This window comes from Thecamonas trahens, assembly GCF_000142905.1.
Source record: "Thecamonas trahens ATCC 50062 unplaced genomic scaffold supercont1.21, whole genome shotgun sequence".
Taxonomy (NCBI): domain Eukaryota; order Apusomonadida; family Apusomonadidae; genus Thecamonas; species Thecamonas trahens.
The window spans coordinates 232,827-249,542 of record NW_013657659.1 but is presented as its reverse complement, the minus strand read 5'-3'; the positions used below and the strand labels follow the sequence as shown (position 1 = coordinate 249,542).

The following is a 16,716-nucleotide window of genomic DNA, read 5'->3' as shown; positions in this document are numbered from 1 at the left end:
GGGTTAGAGGGGGTGAGTGGAGACACTGCCTCCCCCTGTGTGTGTTTCACTTCTGCGCTTTGTATCCTCCTAGGGGCACGCTCGATATCGGGGTCCACCGCACGCACTAGGGATGCCGTCCTTTCCGGCTTGGCGCTAACCTCACCTGAGGGGTGTCGCCGTCTCAAAAGAAGAGACAAAAACGTCACAGAGGAGAGACCCACGCTCACTAGGCAGGCCCCCAACTAGACGTCTTTCATTGCGGATGTTGTACGCTCCGGCATTTTGAGCTCCTTCGAGCGAATACCTAGAACTTCTTTCAAGCACCTCCTAGACCGACCTCTCTTCTTGGGGGGGGTGTTTCATGATGGGGATGGAATGGATGATGGTCGTGGTAGGCCCGAGGAAAGGGGGGGGGGGGGGAAGGGGGAGGGGGAGGATGGTGCTCAGGCCTGAGCAAACCACGCGTCCTTGAAGGCATAGACAAAGGCGGATGCGAGAGCGGCGTGGACGATGACTGCGGGACGAGTTGCTGCCGTGCTCTCGTTGAGGGCGATGAGGGTGGCCTGGATGTGGTAGAAGGTGCAGACGATGGCGGCCATGGTCTTGGCCTCGGTTGACGTCGAGGCCCAGGCGAGGTAGGAGAGCAGGGCAATGGCGCCTGCTGCTGCACCGAAGAGGCGAGTCGGGAGGCTGTGGGCGGGCAAGGGCAAGGGCAAGGGCAAGATGAGAGTGAGTGCATGGGCATGGGCATGGACATGGGCATGGGTATGAGTATGGGTATGGGTGTGGTGGCCACGTACAGTGACTTGCTCACGGCGTTGGTGAGGGGAGAGACAGAGAGGCCAAAGAGGACAATAGCAAAGCCGATGCCCTCCATGAAAGTGTTGCCCAGAAAGGCCACGTCCTCGGCAGTCACAGTTGCCATGGCCATACTGTCGTCAAGTGGTAGCGGTAGTGGCGGTAGGCGGGGTAGGGTAGGGGAGGGGGTTGGGGAGGGGGAGGGACTGTCAGGGGGGCTGCCATCGCCACGGCCACGGCCACTCCCGCCACAGCCACCACCACCACAGTCCTCCCCTCACCCCCCCCCCCCCCTCCCTCCGCGCCACATGCGTGAGGTACAGCTCAAACGACTGCTGTGGTTGCTGGCGTCCCGGGCGGCTCGCTCACGGTGGCTGCGGTGGCTGTGCCTGGTGGCTGTTGTTGGCCTGGCTGCCATCACCTATGGTCTCTGGCTCGTCCTGGATCCCATCATGCTTAGAGACGTCAGGCAGAGTGGGCAGCTCCCGCCAGTGCGGCAAGACTGCTTGAAGGTCGCGGATCGCCGCGTCCGCCATCATCAGGGCTCACTGCAAATCGATGCCGGTGTGGACTGGTTCACCCTCATCACGCCGCCGACCACTCCGCTCGCCGAACTGCGCACACCGGGCGTCCATCCTGCCCTGGGCTTGGTTCACTGCGCGGCAGCTTACGCTGGTGCGAGACGGCTCGATGCTGCCATCTTTGGCTTGATGGAGATTGCTGACGCAGCGTCAGAGAGTACCTTCAGCAGGGTGTGGCAGCTGGCAGCATCGGCCCGCGAGTTCCTCATGCTCAGCCCGGCGGGTGTCCGCCTCCTCATTGCCCGCCATCCGGTCCATCGCATGCTCGCCGCTTATGCTGAGCGCCACGTGCTCTTCAATGATAACGAAGAGTCGCTGGACGCTCGTTGCGTCGCACTGGGTCTACCAGCCGGCGCCTCCTGTCCGCCAGCCCTTGAGGAGCTGGCGCTGGACGAGTTTGCCGCCCGGGTGGCGGCTGCACTGAGCGCACCACCTGCCGTATGGGACGCTGCGTGGCTCTGGGCGCCAGCGGTGGCTGTCGGCAATGCGTGGGACCTACTCCATGCCTACGAGCATGTTGTGGACTACGACGATCTCGACAATGGCCTCGAGTGCATCCTGAGCCAGCTGGAGGTGCGGCTGATGCGACGCGAGCCCGCCCTCCGCTACCTTTATGCCTCAGGCTGGCAGCGCCAGCCGCTGCCACCGCCACCACCACCAGCCGCGGCTGCTGTCGCCTTGGCCTGCGCCTCGTCGGCCAAGCCGCAGTCGTGCGTCCACTCGGCCCTTGCCACTATCGCCCGTCTCTACCGCAAGGACTTTCTTGCATTTAGCCTTCAGCTCGGCTGGGAGACGTTGGACGTGTAGCCCTCGCTGTGCCATTGCAGCTATTGAACGCCTCCCTCCCACCTGACCGCTGCCGCCATCGTGGTGTCACTCAGCGCGCTGTGAGCCTAAATGTCTCCCCATCCTGCCATCACCCGCTGGCACGGCTACGGCCCCTTGTCCTTGGGCGAGTCACACCGCTCGCCGCGACCACACCAAGGATATGAAGGCGGTGTCCAAGGCTGGGCGTGCGGCCAAGCTGGTGTGTCGGGCGTGCGGAGCTACCAAGTTTGCACTGCAGGACGGCGGGTTGATGGTGTGCTCGCGGTGCTCGACGGTGTCGAGCGACTACGTGGCGCAGGAGACCGAGAACAGCGGCGATGTGTGGCTCGGCTCGTCGCAGCTGCGGAAGAACATGCGATCGCGGCTACGGGAGGAGCGGCGAATGCTCCGGCAAAAGTCCAAGCCCGGCAAGAAGAAGCGCGGCCGTCAGAATCTGCCGTACATGAGCCTCGGCCAGTTTCTTGCGCTGCAGAGCAAGGCCCTCAAGGCCGTCCTCGCTGCCGCCTCGCGCAACCTCGGCCTTCCGAGCGAGTCGGTTGCCTGGTGCCGTGAGACGTACTTTGCCGTGATCGAGGGCCAGCGGAAGCGTGGTCACCTCTTGATCGATAAGACGCGGTCCGCGTCGCAAGCCTCGCTCCCCTTTGCCATCGGCGTGCTCGGCAAGGAGGTGGCTGCCAAGCTGGGCCTCCGCTGGCGCGTCCATCGTCGGTCGCCTCTGTTCAGAATGACAAAGGAGGACATGGCCGCCGACTCGTTTGCCCTTGCTGACGAGCCGGTGGAGACGATCGATCTGGCTGTTGGCATTCTCGAGACGCTCGGCAATCGAAGCGGCTCGCTGGTGTACGTCCTCGTTGGCCTCGCCTTTGCTCATGCCGGGCTTCCGGTCTCCGTGCTGGACATTGTGCGGTGGCAAGCGCGCGGCTTACTTGGATGGAACGAGTACGACCGCATCGTCCGCGGCTGGGCGCATCGCGGGCCGTTTGCCAACATCCTGCGATCTACCCTCATGTTCCGCCGCTTCTACCGGGTAACGACCGAGCTTGTCTTCCGTCTCGTCCCGCGCGATTGGCTCGACCCTCCCAGCTACCTCTACATTGTGCGCTATGCACGGGCGCTGGAGCTTCCGCCGGCGATGGCACATCTCGCTCTGCGCATTCATGGCCAGATGACGCTAATTGCCCGCCCGCAGGCCGAGTCGGTGCCCGGCACGAATGAGGCCGTCGCGCTGGCCATTGCCATTGCGCTCGTTAGGCGCTACGCGTTTAGTTATGACCAGCAGCAGCCGCACAACGCCGAGCTCACTGCCGTTCTGCAGGGCATCTTCGAGTTTGACTTTCCATCTTGGTTCGAGGCGCTCGCCCACAAGGAGATGACCCGGCTGCGCCCGGACCTTGCACTCCCACGCGACGATGAGTACACCTACGGGATGGCTGCGGACGGAAAGCCGGTCTCGTACGATACCGCGCTGGGGCTGGCGGTTCACGGCATCGAGACGCTGGCTCTGCGGTGCGAGCTCCCAGAGCAGGGCTCACACAACGCATCTCGCGGCATCCGCACCTCGCTCGGCCTCAGCGCCGATGTGATGAAAGAGCTTGCGTCGGCCGATCCGCTCGTCGGCAGCCAGCCGGCCGAGATGGAGGCCATGTCGTACTCGGAGACCATGTCGGAGCTCCTTCCGAATTTTGACGTTTCGCTCGACGAGCTGGAGCTGGAGCAGCCGCTGGGGCGCGGGGCGGGGACCTGCGAGCTCAGTGACGCGGCGTACGACCAGGCCATCGACACTGTTCTCAGCAATCTCATCAAGAACGCAGCGTGGGCCGAGGCTGACGGGCAAAACGACCAGCCGCAGGAGGCGCTGTGGGTCATGCACGCCATCGCTGACCATGTCGGCCTCGAGGCCGAAGCCTTTATCAACTCGGTCGACAACTGGACCAACGCCGTTGTGTTTGGCGGCTGGGACCTGCCGGCGATCGCCACCGGCGAAGGCATCTTTTCCTACTGGACGAAGCGGGGCAATGCGCCCGAGCACATGGCCGTCACCCATCGGCCGTGGTCGGAGGCACCGCCCGAGGTGTGGGCCGGGCCCACGCCTGGCGAGGGCATGGGCGGCGCAGGTGCCGACGTAGGCGTTGGCGCAGGTGAGGGGGCGGTCATCGAGCCGAGCTTGGGACCCGAGACCGAGGCGGAGAGTGGTGATGAGTTGGATGTGGTTTTATCGCTCTCGAGCTCAACTGCGGGTCCTAATTCTGGATCTGGATCTGGTTCGGGCTCGGGCGACGACGGTGGACCAGGCTCGTCCAGCAGCACTACTGCGAGGGGAGGGACCGAGGACCGGGGCGACGGCACCCACTGACAGAGGGGCCGAGCCAAATATAAAGTCGCTCAATAACGAGAACATTTCGCTTTTACTCTATTAGACAAAGGCGGCACAAAGCGGAAGCGCAGCGTGGGCCTGGGCCTTGATGTCGGCGGCGAGGGCACCGGCCGGGTCGAGGCGGCCGGCGAGGTCGACGGCGGCAGCGAGGACGACGTGGGCGTCGGTGTGAACGGGCTGGACAGCGAGGGCGGCCGAGACGGCGCGAGTGAGGGCAGCCTTGAGGTCGGCCGACGGCTCCATGGCAACGACGGTGAGGAGAGAGTCGATGATGGCGATGACGTCGTCAAGGGCCGTGGCGTTGGCAAGTGCGGTATTGCCGGCGGCCTGCAGGGCGTCGAGCGAGGCGTGGGCGCCGCCGGGAAGGGCGGCGAGGCGGTCGTTGACAAAGGCGACGACGGTGGTGTCATCAGCACATTCAGCGAGGAGCGAGCCGTTGATGGCGGCGGCCTCGATGCGCCAGCGGGCAGCAAGGGCCTGCGGCGAGGCCGGGTCGAGGGCGAGGAGCAGGGCGAGGGAGCGGAGGGCGAGAACCGGCTTGTTGCGAGCGAGATGGATGCGGACAGCGATGGCGTGGGCGTCGAGGTCGTTCGGGTGGAACTTGGTGAGCTTGGCCACAATGTTAGCGGCCTTAGCGAGCGGGTTCTCGACCGAGGCCATGGCGAGGCCGGCAGGGTCGGTGTCGGGATGCTTGCCGGTGGACTTGCGCTGGCGGCCGGCGTTGGCCTCGACCTTCATGCGGCCGGCGATGGGCTCGACCTGGGCCTTGCGCGCGGCGCGCGCGGCCTTTGAGGCAGCGCGAGCCTCTGCGGGCGGGAGGGCGGCGTGTGCGGCGGCCTCCTCGTGAAGCTTGAGGTAGATGGTGCATGCGCCGAGGGCGGCAGTGGCGTAGCGCTTGTCCGAGTGGATGGCGCGGAAGGTGCGGAGCATGTCGATGTAGATGGGGATGGAGAAGCAGCGGAGGGCGTACTTGTGGAACTCGTACTGGTCGGTGACGTACTGGTCGATGGCGTCCATGGCAAAGGTGAACATCTTGAGGGCCGGGCCCAGCTCGCCGCGGCGGACGTGGGCCTCGCCGCGGGCGAGCTCGTACCACAGCGTCTGCATGTCAAACATTGAGTTGTACGCGTCCGAGTCCTTGGTGAAGAGGCGGACGACGTCCATGGCCTCGGGCACCATGTCGGCGGCGAGCAGGTACTTGCCGGCGGTGGTGTTGAGGTAGCGGTCGGCGAGATCGAGCGAGCGGGCAAACTCGATCCACTCGACGGCGGTCACGTGGTCGCCACACTGGCCGTAGATGACGGCCTTGAAGGCGTAGAGGTCGACAACGGTGGGCGTGTGTGCAATGGCGGCGTTGATGGTCTCGAGTGCGAGCTCAGACCGGTGGGTCGCCTGGTACAGCTGCGCCACAAAGAAGAGGACCCAGAGGTGCGTCGACGGCGGCTCGGCCTCGTCGCCGCCGGTCATTGACGTACCGGCGGCGGCGCGTGGCAAGTACTCGCTGACCACCAGCTCCTCGAGGGCGCCCCAGTGGGCCGGGTCGGTAGTGACACCGGCGATGCGGTTGAAGAGCGAGGGCGTGCCCTTGCGAAGCGGCTTGGGGAGGACAACCTGCAGCTGGGTCTTGTAGTCGGCCACGTTCCGCGAGAAGCGGAGGATGATGTCCTGGACGGCGTTGCACTTGGGGTACGTCTCGGCGAGGGTTGCATAGGTGGTGTGGAGCGAGTCGAGGGCGGCGGGCTCCATGTCGGCCGGCTTGTCTGCGAGCGTCACGCCCTTGGCGGCAAGCATGCCCTTGTGGTACTCGAGGTTCTCCGGGTTGATGGCAATGAGCTTGGCGTAGGCGGCCTCGGCCTCGGCGGTCTGGCCGAGGGCGAGGTAGCACTCGGCGCGGAAGACCAGGAGCTGGTCCTTGTCGGCAATGTTGGTCTCTGCGGCGTCCATGGCAGCCAGGGCGCGGGCGTGCTCGCCGCCTTCGATGAGGATCATGATCTTGTACAGCTGGATTTCCGACGTGGCGGCCTTGGGCACCGCCGTCGGATCGTCGGCCGGCTGGACCCACGGCTCGAGGCCGCCGGTCGAGTCCTCAAAGGTGTCGAGGACCGTCAGCGCCATCGAGTAGTTGGCGTTGAGGTGGTACGCAATGGCGAGAGCAATCCAGTTGCGCTTGACGTCCGACTTGATCTTGAGCGCCTCGTTGGCCTGGTCGAGGAAGGCCTCCATCCGCTCCGTCTGCACGTACAATGCCATGAGCTCGTAGCGCATGTTCATCTCGTGCTCGGGTGCAGCGTACTTGAGTGCGTTCTTGAACGCCTTGATCGCCGTCGTGTACATCGAGTGCGACTTGCAGAAGAGCCCGTAGTAGTTCCAGCAGGCAAACGAGGTCGGGTTGGACTCGACGCCAGCCACGATCAGCGCCTCGCCGTCGTCCTTCTTGCCCATGGCGTCCACCACAATGCCCTTGAGCGTCAGCGTCTCGCCATGCTTCGGGCACGCCTTGAGGATGTTATCCGCAGCCTTGAGCGCCTTCTTGTACAGCTTGGCATCATACGCAGTCTGTGCACTCCCTCATATGATGGCTCCCATGAGTCCGACGCTGTGCAGTCGGCCAAGAATTTGGCATCCCACCGCAGCAGAGGGGAGGAGGGGAGGAGGGGGGGGGGGGGGGATGGAGAACAGCTGGCAGAGGTAGAGAAAAATCTTGTTCAAGCGTGTGCAAACGTACCTTAATTGTACGGAAGTCCTTGTTGAACTTGGCCGGGAGCTCGTTGGGGTCGCTCGTGGCCACGGACGTCGCCGTCTTGGCCTTCTTCTTGCGCCGGCCCATAGGTGGTAGTGGTGGTGGTTGAGTACTGTCACTCGACAGTCGTCGCTCGTCGGTCGTCTGCCCGCCGCACCGCTCTGCCGCCCGCCCGCACCTCGTCGGCCACCCGCCGGTTGATCGCCACCCTTTCAAGGCGACTTGTGGGGGGGGAAGGAGAGAACGATGGACGTGATTGGGTTGACGGACATGGGTTGATGCTGGCCACACCCCGCGACAAGTGACAGAGGTGAACACAACCAAGAGCAACCATCCGTCTCTTGCAGAAACCAGACGTGCTTGAGTATGGCTAGTGTTGGCCATAGTGCGGGCGTATCCGACAGTGAGTCTGTCAATGCCATGTACGAGGAGGTGGCCGGCTGGTACGCCGCCGGTATGGACGACGAGATGGCCAAGCCAATGTACGCCGAGGGCCTTCCGGACTTTTTGACTCGGGTTCTTGCCACCACAAGCACGGAGGCCGCTGAGGACGCGCCCATTGTCGATGTCGGATGCGGATCCGCCGATGCGCTGGCAGTCCTTGCTCGCCTCGACCGCGTTCCGCCGCTGGTCGGCCTGGAGCCGTCGGCGGCGATGCGCGCGGCTGCTGCCGCCAAGATCGAGGCGCTGCCTCCAGCTGCGGCTAGTCGCATCACTATTCGCGATGGAAGCACGGCAACGGAGCTTGAGAGCGGCAGCTGCCGGGGCATCATCTGCTTCTTTGTCGTCCACCACGTGGCGGCGACCGATCTGCCCGCGCTCTTTGCGGCGTGGAGTAAGGCGCTCGTCGCCGGCGGCCAGATCTATCTTGCGGCCTGGGAGGGTGAGGGCGTTGTCGATTATGGCGGCAAGTACGACATTGACGCCGTCCTCCACCCGCTCTCGGCCCTCACAGCCGGCCTTGGCGCTGCCGGCCTCGTCGTCGACACCGATGCGACCCACACCGAGACCGATCCTGACTTTGGCATGTCCATCGCCATCATCAAGGCCCACAAGCCGGGCCTCTGACCAAACCTGACAGCCGCTGACACAAGCACCAGCACCAGCACCAACAGCAGAGAACAACCACAGCCGATCGCATCTCTCTCTCTCTCTGCCCCCCCCCCCCCCTCCCCCCTCCTACCTTTTCTATCTCCATCCACACACCACTGCCACTGCCATGCTCACCGGCCGGACTGCGATCGTGACCGGCGCATCGTCGGGCATCGGCGCCGGCGTGGCCCTGGCCCTCAGCTGGCATGGTGCGCAGGTAGCCTGTACGCACCCCCCCTACCCCCCCTCCCCCCCCCTCACCTTCCCTCCCCTCCTCTTTGCTCACCCCTACTCGCTTTCTCCTCCTCAGTGTGTGGGCGAAACAGCGAGCGGCTGGCTCAGGTCCAGGCGGAGGCTGCTGGGCCGACAGTGGTGGTGGCCGGCGACGTGCGCGAGACCGAGGCGCCCGATGCAGCAGTGGCGGCGGCGGTCGATTCACTCGGCGCTCGTCCAGACATTCTGGTCCATGCAGCAGGTGTGGCGATCAACGCCCCGCTGGCATCGATGCCGCAGGATGCGCTGGAAGAGGTCATCGACATCAATCTCACCTCGGCCGCCCGATACGCTCGCAGCGTAGTCCGCTCCGCTCTCCGCCAGCGCCCATCACGCCGAACTGACATCGTACTGATTGGGTCGGTGGTCGGCGCCGGGCTGGCATCGCGTGGTCAGACCGCCTACGCGGCATCAAAGGCAGGTCTTCGCGGCCTCTCGGCATCGCTGGCTCTGGAGATGGCTCCCCGCGACTTCCGGGTCAATGTCGTCGAGCCGGGCTACATCAAGACTCCGCTCACCGACTCGCTTCCTGCCGACCGTGTGGAGGCCATCAAGGCTGAGGTCCCGCTCGGCAGCTTTGGCACCGTCGACGATGTCGTCCATGGCGTCATCTACCTCCTCACCTCCAACTACACCACCGGATCGGTCCTCACCATCGACGGTGGGCTCACCCTCTAGCATCCTTCCCATCTTCCGAATCTGTGCTCTGTGCTGTCAGCCTTTAACCCTTAACGGTACGGTCATTCGGACGCGTTGTCGCGCATCTCAAAGTGAACAACTCGATGATGCCTGACTTCAAGGTCACTGGCCGACGCTGCGCGACGCCTGCTTGGCCTGCGGCTTGAGGTGGGAGGCGCGCCCGCACTTGATGGCGGCCGACACGTAGACGCCCACCTGAAGGATGCCCAAGTTGCCCTCGCGGTGACGGACGGCTGGAGCATGCGCGAGGCGCGCGAGGTGCCGTACGGCGCCGATCCGGAGAAGCGGCGGGTGAGCCCCAACGCACCGTCCCCCCTGCCCTCTCAACCCGTACCGTAAAGAGTTAAACAGCCTCTTTGGCGCATCGCCGTCCGATCATGCCACGCAGCAACCAGCCAGTGTCGGCTTGGTCGTTGTCCGTCCACCACCTTTCTCTCGCCCTCACCACATGCAAGCCGGACCAGCCACCAGCCTCCTGTCACAGGTACGCAGCTTCCCCTTCCTACCTCTTGCTCTTTCTATCTCCCTACCTTGTCCCGTTCCGGACTCACCTCTTCGCCTCTCCTGCAGGTGCTGGCTGCGTCGGGCATGTCGCCCATACGCCTGCGGACCCGCGAAGCCCAGCGGCTGGCTCGCGAGTACGAGCTCGGTCGCCAGCTGGTGGCGGCCAATCCGGCACCACTTGCTCGCCCGCCACATGTCGCACGACTCATGGCCCGGCTGGGCGTCCACTCGCCACGGCTCAATCCGCCACAAAGCTCGCCATCTGCATCAGCGCTCCCGTCAGCATCACCTCCGCCGGCGCTGCCTGAGATATCCGCCGACGACGGCGCGTTGGACTCGCCGATGGCGCTAGTCCACGAAGCCTTTCGTCCGCTCCTTGTGGCCGAGCTGGATCCGACCGGCGAGGAGGCGCGCGAGTCGGCCCATCGCCCGCGGCGCGAGGTGGAGGGCCTCTCAGCTGACGCCTTTGCCAAGCTGGTGAGTGAGGGCCAGGTACAGGCAGAGCGGATCGCGACGCTGCAGCGGGAGAGGGACGAGGCAGAGGACGCCAAGGCGCGCGCTGAGCACGATCTTGCGGTCCTCGCGCGCCAGACTCGCGCGCTCGCTGAGGTTGTCGAGGAGCAGGCAAGTGTCATCCGCTCGTGGGAAGACTACCGCTGCTCGGTCCAGGCCGCGCTTGCAGCCGAGGCGAGCGCCAAGAACCAGTGGCGTGACAAGGTCAACGAGCGCGACACCCTGCTTGCGCAGCTGACACAAGAGTCTGAGGCGCTTACGGCCGAACACAATGCGGTAGCTGATGCGCTCACCGCCGCTCGTGCCGAGAATGCAGCACTCGCAGCAACCAACCGCGAGCTCGAGGCCGAGCTGGCGGCTCGTGACACCAAGATTGCTGATCTCACTACCACGCTGCGGCTGGCGCAGCAGACCGCAAACGAGTCGATCCTCGACGCCGTCAGCCGGGCCGAGACCGCAAATACATCGCTACGGACCCAGCTCGCCCACGAGCGGGCCAGAGTCCAGGGCCTTGTGGACACCGCCGACGCTCGCGAGCGCAAGCACGCCGACGCCATCTCTGCCCTTCAGCGAAGGATCCGCGACCGCGACCGCAAGCTCTCTGCCCTCTCGGCGCGCTCAATGTCTGGCAAGTGATGATGGCTGTTGCGGAAGAGGTGATGCTTGTTTTTTGGCGAAATCAGATAAGCTGCGGTCGGGCGAATACGCCCTTCCGCTTGTGAATAGTCGTCACGAGACGAAGACGCTAACGCGATCCTCGATCTCGCCTCGGCACATCGGACAGTTGTGGATGAGCGACGAGCAGGTCGAGCAGGCGCAGACGTGCATGCACGGCATGAAGAGCTGTCCGCGCGGCTCGTGGTGGCAGATGACACACGACGCGCTGTGCACGTCGGAGACTGGCGGCGGCGAGGTTACCGGCGGCGGCGAGGTTACCGGTGGCGGCGAGGTTACCGGCGGCGGCGAGGTTACCGGCGGCGGCGAGGTTACCGGCGGCGACGAGGTTACCGGCGACGGCGGCAGCGACGAAGACTGGGTGCGGGTCCGGTGACGACCAGATCCGCCACGACGACTCCAGAGTCCACGACCTCCACGACGGCCATCTCCGCGATCATCAGTCTCGCCCCGCGCGTTGCCACTCATTGGCGAGCCACGGCGGGAGCCGCGGCTCTCGCTGTGGCGTCCGCCATCACGGCGGCCACCGCGGCGGAAGCCACGGCTCTCGCCGCCGGCATGCGAAGGGTGGTGACAGAAGTGGCACGATGCGCCACGGTTGCAGTTGCCCCGTGCAAAGTGTCGACAAGGCTTACAAGAGCCAGCGTCGTGCGGCGATCGTGGGCGGGCGTGATCTGGGTGGTGGCAGTGGCTGCACTCAGCCGACGACTTGGTGCAGCCGCTGGGACGGAACGCGTACCGGCACGGGACGCACGTCGTGCCATGAGCCTTGAGCGCACCAGCTGCGTGATCCGGGTGGTGACAGAGGGGACAGGAAGAGTCAAGCTGGCAACCCTGCGCGAAGCGGTCTGGGCAGGCGATGCAGGTGCCAGCTGCATGATCGCGAGTGGGCGCCGTCGTGGGCGCAACCCCCACTGGCGGTGGCGGTGACGACCGCGCCGCCGCAACCTGCGCCGGCTGGTTGGCCATCCGCAGACGCCCAATGGTGGAAGTTAGAATGTCCTGAACCAAGGGCATGTCCGGGTACGTGCCGAAGCGCTGGATGGAGACGAGAAAGTCGACAAAGCCGCGGAGGGTGGCCATAACCACCTCCTTGGACTGCGCGTTCTGATGAAACGAGCTGTTGAGCATGCGCCGGAGCGCGATGCACGTCCGAGTGTCGATGACCGGGATGTTCAGGCGCTCCACCTCCTTGAGAAGTGCACGAAAGTCAAGCTCGGACGTGTCGATGCCGAGCACCGCCAGAAAGTGGCGGAGTACAGGCGTGGTGTGGGTCACCACCTCGTCCAGAACCTCAGCAAGCGAGGCGATGGCGTCGATAGCGGGCTGCGAAGGAAGAGACATCTTGATCTTGATCAATGGTGTCGAGAGTAAAGGGTATGTGTTTGTGGAAGGTCCACACCGATGCTCGATATCGTCGCCTTTTAAGCGCGCCGTCTTTGCAAACTGCACAACTGCGCATCTCCGCCGAAGCCATGTCACTTTCGCACTTTTTGCACTTTCTGGTCTTCGACAGCCGCCGGTCTCTTCGCTTGACTCCTCGCCAGCCATCCCCGGTCACGTGACCACCTGAAAGCCCTTGACACCCGAGCAGACCTCTCCCCCCTCCCCTCTCCCCCCCTCCCTCTCTCAAGACATGGTTACGGCAAACAACGCGGTGGTGGTGGTGGTTGCAGCGTGCGTGGCGGCTGCGCTGGTGGCGGGCGCGGCCGGCAGCGGAGTGACGCTGCGGGCGACGCCAGGAACGCTGCCGCACTCGGGAGCCAACGTGACGGTGAGCTGGACAGGGGTGACGCATCCGTCGGTCGACGACTTTGTGGCACTGTATGTGCCTGCGGGCAATCCGGACAGCAAGTACTTTGGCAAGTACATGGCGACCAACGCCACCGGATGGAAGTCCGGATCGGGCTCGTTTGTCATTGCCGACGCCGTCCTCAACTTCCGCCAGCCGCTGCAGCTGCGGCTGTTCTCGCGGGCTTCGGCAGACGTTGACGCGCTTGCGGTTGTCGCCGTCTCGAACAATGTGGCGCCGGCCAACCCGAACGAGCCGACAATGGGCCATCTGGCGCTCGGTGAGGCCGCGGGCTCGATGTCAATCTCGTGGACGACCCGCGACCTCGGCACGCCCATGGTCCGCTGGGGCGCGTCGCCTGATAGCCTCGACGCGCAGGCGCCGGCGACGACGACGACGTACACCACTGGTGACCTGTGCAACGCGCCGGCGAACGAGTCGGTCAACTTTATCAAGCCGGGCTCGCTCCACACCGCGGTCATGACCGGGCTCAAGCCGGGCGCCACAGTGTACTACACGTACGGCTCCGAGGCCTTTGGTTGGGCGGAGGTGGCGTCGTTTGTGGCGCCGGTCCCTGCGGGCGCCGAGCAGGGCGTCAAGGTTGCGGTGTTTGGCGATCTTGGCGTCGCACTGCCGTTCACCATCGGGCCGGAGCAGCAGCCGCCGGCCAAGAAGACGCTGCAGTGGGTCCGCAAGCACGACCCGCAGCTTGTGCTGCACGTGGGCGACATCTCGTACGCGCGCGGCTACTCATTCCTTTGGGAGTACTTTTTCGACCACATCGAGGATCTGGCGACGAGCCGGCCGTGGATGGTCGGCGTCGGCAACCACGAGTGGGACTACGAGCATCCGCCGCCGAACGACCCGTCGCGTGTGCCGTGGCGCCCGCCGTTTGCCAACTACGGCACCGATTCCGGCGGTGAGTGTGGCGTGCCGTACATGAAGCGCTTTGCCATGCCGAACGCCAACGTCTCGTCGAACCTGTACTACTCGTTTGACTTTGGCAACGTCCACTTTGTCACGCTCTCGTCCGAAACCGACTTTGTGGCTGGCTCGCCGCAGTGGACCTGGCTCGCGGCCGATCTCGAGAGCGTCGACCGGACCATCACGCCCTGGCTGGTGGTCTCGCTCCACCGGCCGATGCTCTCGTCGTCGCATGGCAACATGAACTCGAAGCTCGTCGACCAGTTCGCCATTGCGTTTGAGCCGCTCTTCCTCAAGCACGGCGTCGACCTCGTCCTTACCGGGCACGTCCACAAGTACGAGCGCTCGGAGCCGATGAAGTCACTGTACCCGGAGCGCGCCATCGGCGCGCCGGGCCACCCCATTTACGTCGTCCTTGGCATGGCCGGCCACACCTTCCAGATGCCATGGTCCCAGTACTCGTCGAACCACTTCTTCCAGCCGGCCTGGTCCGTCTTCCGTACCGCCAACTGGGGCTACTGCATGATTGAGACCACTGCAGACACTCTCACCTTCCAATACCGCGGTGACCAGTCCGACGGCGTCCACGACGAGATCGTCCTCTCCCGCTCTGTCCAGGCCGCGCATCGCGCCCGCCTTGCCGCCGGCCACGGCCGTGACTAGATCCCTCCTCCTCCTTCCACCAGCAAACACAAAGCACCTGGGTTACGTCGTGGCGTCGGCCGCCGACCCGCCTCAGGTCGGTGCGGCGGTACGACCTGGTACCACCCGTACTCCTCTCAGGCTCCAGCCACCCGCCCATGCCAGCCCCGCGCGAATGGGACGCACCGCCCCCGCGGCTAGTGGAAAAGCTGGTCGAGGGCCAGCGGCTGCGCCCCCCGTTTGCGTCGCTGGTGAGCGTGCTGCTTGCGGCGCGAGGCGAGGCGCACCCGCGGCGGACGACGCCCGCGGCGCTGGAGACCTCGCTAGCCAACGCGGTCTTTGCCGGCACGACGCCGCGATGGGCAAAAGTCGGGCTGTCGGTGGCGGCCGATGTCATGTACTCGATCCTACGCACGCTCGAGGCCGGCGATGGCCATCCGGCGCTCCTCCCGCCGGCTGCTCACGCTGCCGTCCTCGCCGCCGCCGACAGCTACGTCGGCCGTGGCGAGCACTGCAGCGAGCTGTACCTCACTGCCATCGATCGTGCAGTAGGGAGAGCCAGCAGCGACGACTATCCTGCTGCACGGAGCGCCAAAGCTGTGGCCCGCCTGGCGCCGGTCATCGATGCGCTCCATCCAGCCCGCCTCACTCTCCTCACCGCACTGCTAGTGTACGGCTCGGTGCTGGCGGCGGCGGGAACGTCGGTCCCAGAACTTGCCCGGATTCTGGGCAAGACTGTCCACGTCCATCCAGCTGAGGTGCTCCCGGACGACGAGAGCGCAGCGCGTGCGGTGCTCCGAGCCGACGGAAGCCGCATTGCTCGGCTCCTTGCGCTACTCATCGAGGACTTTATCCCGCTGTTTGGCTACCCGGATCTTGATGCGCTGGGCATAGTCATGCCATCACTAACCTTGAACGCTGCCGGCGCTGATGCTGCAGACGATGTCGACGTCGATAGCGGTTCGTCGTACACGTACTCGTACATGGACGTGACTGCGAGTGCAGCCGGCACGCCGCGGCCCCAGTCCGCGGCAGGCCCACCTTCCGGCGCAGACACTGAGAACGACGCTGACGAGACATCGTTTGTCTCGTCGGCCTCGTCGTACGCACACAGCCCGGTCTCGCCAACATCACCAGCGGCGTCGCTACCTCCATGCGCGATCCCACGGGTCCTGCTGACGCTTGAGGGCTGCAGCGGCTCGAGCGGGATTCTCACGCCGCGTCGGATTACCGCGCGGCAGATGACCGCCACGTCGCTCACGGGCCAGGGCTCGTCGGTGTCAGTTCCCGGCTCCGGCTCTCAATCTGGCTCCGGATCTAGCTCTAGCCTCGAGCGGGCAAACGCGACGCAGGATAGCCATGCCCCACAATCCGAGCATATCGTTGCGCCAGCGGCCAGTACCGGAGACTGGACAGACTTTACCTATCCACTCGGGCCGCTTGCTTCACGTCGCCAAGCTTCGCGCGGGCGCGACCTGTCGGCCTCGCCGTCGTGGATGGCGTCGTTCGAGGGGTGGTCGCCGCCGCCGCCACGGTTCTCGGCGCCACCGGCGGATAGAGCGGATGTTGGCATGGCACGCCCGCGTGACCCGGCACCGGTCTACCACCCGGCGCCACCACCGCCACCGACGCAGTCGGAGCTTGACGCTCGAGCTGTACGCCGGTGCGAGGAGCGCCGCGCTGCGCTAGCCCGGCAGCGGGAGGCGGCGCTAGCCAGCGTCCACCTCGATCCGCCACCGGCACCGCCGCACATCGGATACGCCGCACCGTGGAATTTGCCGATCGAGACACGTGCATCACTTGCGGCAAAGTCGGACGACCGCCCCGCCCTGCGCGACCTTCAGCTCGACCTCGACACACCGGTGGAGATCCTGCTAGACTTGGAGCCGTTCGACGAAGTCGTTGCGCCGTGAGCCGCGTCAGCTGAATCGCGAACCTGTCCGATCGCGTCCGCGCAAGTACGACATGCCGGCGTAGAGGCCGAGAGCAAGAACGATGCCAAAGCCGAAGAGGCCGCGGGTGTTGGAGCGCGACTGCCTGGCGGCAACGGCGGCGGCGCGGGCGGCGTGCTCGGAGCGCGCGATGTCGCGGCCGACATCGCGCTGGAGGAAGCCCGGCTTTGAGGTTGTAAACTGGGCTTCTGCCGAGCCACCATATCCGCGGGCCATCTCTGCCGCCATGCCTGCCGCCGAGACGCCGTGCTGCATAGCTGCGGGCGCCTGCGGCCCGCCGTCGTCAGCCAACCCCGCCCGGTGGGCTTTGACCACCTCGTACGCTTCCTTGACGGCCCCAAACGCAC

General features: G+C 65.3%; 10 protein-coding genes across 10 annotated transcripts; 7 read left to right on the top strand and 3 right to left on the bottom strand.

Moving 5' to 3' along the window:
* Positions 1-396: 396 nt before the first annotated feature.
* AMSG_05090 (uncharacterized protein) lies at positions 397-973 on the bottom strand. The gene is made up of 2 exons (XM_013902694.1): positions 783-973; positions 397-672 (listed from the first exon to the last, which is right to left on the bottom strand). Exons 1-2 carry the CDS (start codon positions 911-913, stop codon positions 426-428), a joined length of 378 nt encoding a protein of 125 aa, XP_013758148.1. The 5' UTR covers positions 914-973; the 3' UTR covers positions 397-425.
* Positions 974-1,088: 115 nt separating this feature from the next.
* AMSG_05089 (uncharacterized protein) lies at positions 1,089-2,168 on the top strand (the record flags this gene model as incomplete). Its single annotated transcript, XM_013902693.1, has 2 exons — positions 1,089-1,097; positions 1,323-2,168. 2 exons carry the CDS (start codon positions 1,089-1,091, stop codon positions 2,166-2,168), a joined length of 855 nt encoding a protein of 284 aa, XP_013758147.1.
* Positions 2,169-2,349: 181 nt separating this feature from the next.
* On the top strand, positions 2,350-4,315 carry AMSG_05088 (uncharacterized protein; the record flags this gene model as incomplete). Its single annotated transcript, XM_013902692.1, has 2 exons — positions 2,350-4,260; positions 4,304-4,315. The coding sequence occupies 2 exons, from the start codon at positions 2,350-2,352 to the stop codon at positions 4,313-4,315; spliced, it is 1,923 nt and encodes a 640-aa protein (XP_013758146.1).
* A 287-nt stretch (positions 4,316-4,602) lies between these two features.
* On the bottom strand, positions 4,603-7,412 carry AMSG_05087 (TPR Domain containing protein; the record flags this gene model as incomplete). Its single annotated transcript, XM_013902691.1, has 2 exons — positions 7,289-7,412; positions 4,603-7,119 (listed from the first exon to the last, which is right to left on the bottom strand). The coding sequence occupies exons 1-2, from the start codon at positions 7,388-7,390 to the stop codon at positions 4,603-4,605; spliced, it is 2,619 nt and encodes an 872-aa protein (XP_013758145.1). The 5' UTR covers positions 7,391-7,412.
* A 311-nt stretch (positions 7,413-7,723) lies between these two features.
* On the top strand, positions 7,724-8,371 carry AMSG_05086 (uncharacterized protein; the record flags this gene model as incomplete). The annotated part of the gene is made up of 1 exon (XM_013902690.1): positions 7,724-8,371. One exon carries the CDS (start codon positions 7,724-7,726, stop codon positions 8,369-8,371), a length of 648 nt encoding a protein of 215 aa, XP_013758144.1.
* Positions 8,372-8,522: 151 nt separating this feature from the next.
* On the top strand, positions 8,523-9,461 carry AMSG_05085 (3-oxoacyl-[acyl-carrier-protein] reductase; the record flags this gene model as incomplete). Its single annotated transcript, XM_013902689.1, has 2 exons — positions 8,523-8,612; positions 8,726-9,461. 2 exons carry the CDS (start codon positions 8,523-8,525, stop codon positions 9,344-9,346), a joined length of 711 nt encoding a protein of 236 aa, XP_013758143.1. The 3' UTR covers positions 9,347-9,461.
* A 146-nt stretch (positions 9,462-9,607) lies between these two features.
* Positions 9,608-11,304, top strand: AMSG_05084 (uncharacterized protein; the record flags this gene model as incomplete). The annotated part of the gene is made up of 2 exons (XM_013902688.1): positions 9,608-9,658; positions 9,938-11,304. The coding sequence occupies 2 exons, from the start codon at positions 9,608-9,610 to the stop codon at positions 11,018-11,020; spliced, it is 1,134 nt and encodes a 377-aa protein (XP_013758142.1). The 3' UTR covers positions 11,021-11,304.
* Positions 11,305-12,051: 747 nt separating this feature from the next.
* AMSG_05083 (uncharacterized protein) lies at positions 12,052-12,403 on the bottom strand (the record flags this gene model as incomplete). Its single annotated transcript, XM_013902687.1, has 2 exons — positions 12,052-12,061; positions 12,087-12,403. The coding sequence occupies 2 exons, from the start codon at positions 12,401-12,403 to the stop codon at positions 12,052-12,054; spliced, it is 327 nt and encodes a 108-aa protein (XP_013758141.1).
* Positions 12,404-12,695: 292 nt separating this feature from the next.
* On the top strand, positions 12,696-14,438 carry AMSG_05082 (hydrolase/protein serine/threonine phosphatase; the record flags this gene model as incomplete). The annotated part of the gene is made up of 1 exon (XM_013902686.1): positions 12,696-14,438. The coding sequence occupies one exon, from the start codon at positions 12,696-12,698 to the stop codon at positions 14,436-14,438; it is 1,743 nt and encodes a 580-aa protein (XP_013758140.1).
* A 137-nt stretch (positions 14,439-14,575) lies between these two features.
* AMSG_05081 (uncharacterized protein) lies at positions 14,576-16,295 on the top strand (the record flags this gene model as incomplete). The annotated part of the gene is made up of 2 exons (XM_013902685.1): positions 14,576-16,227; positions 16,286-16,295. The coding sequence occupies 2 exons, from the start codon at positions 14,576-14,578 to the stop codon at positions 16,293-16,295; spliced, it is 1,662 nt and encodes a 553-aa protein (XP_013758139.1).
* Positions 16,296-16,716: the final 421 nt, after the last annotated feature.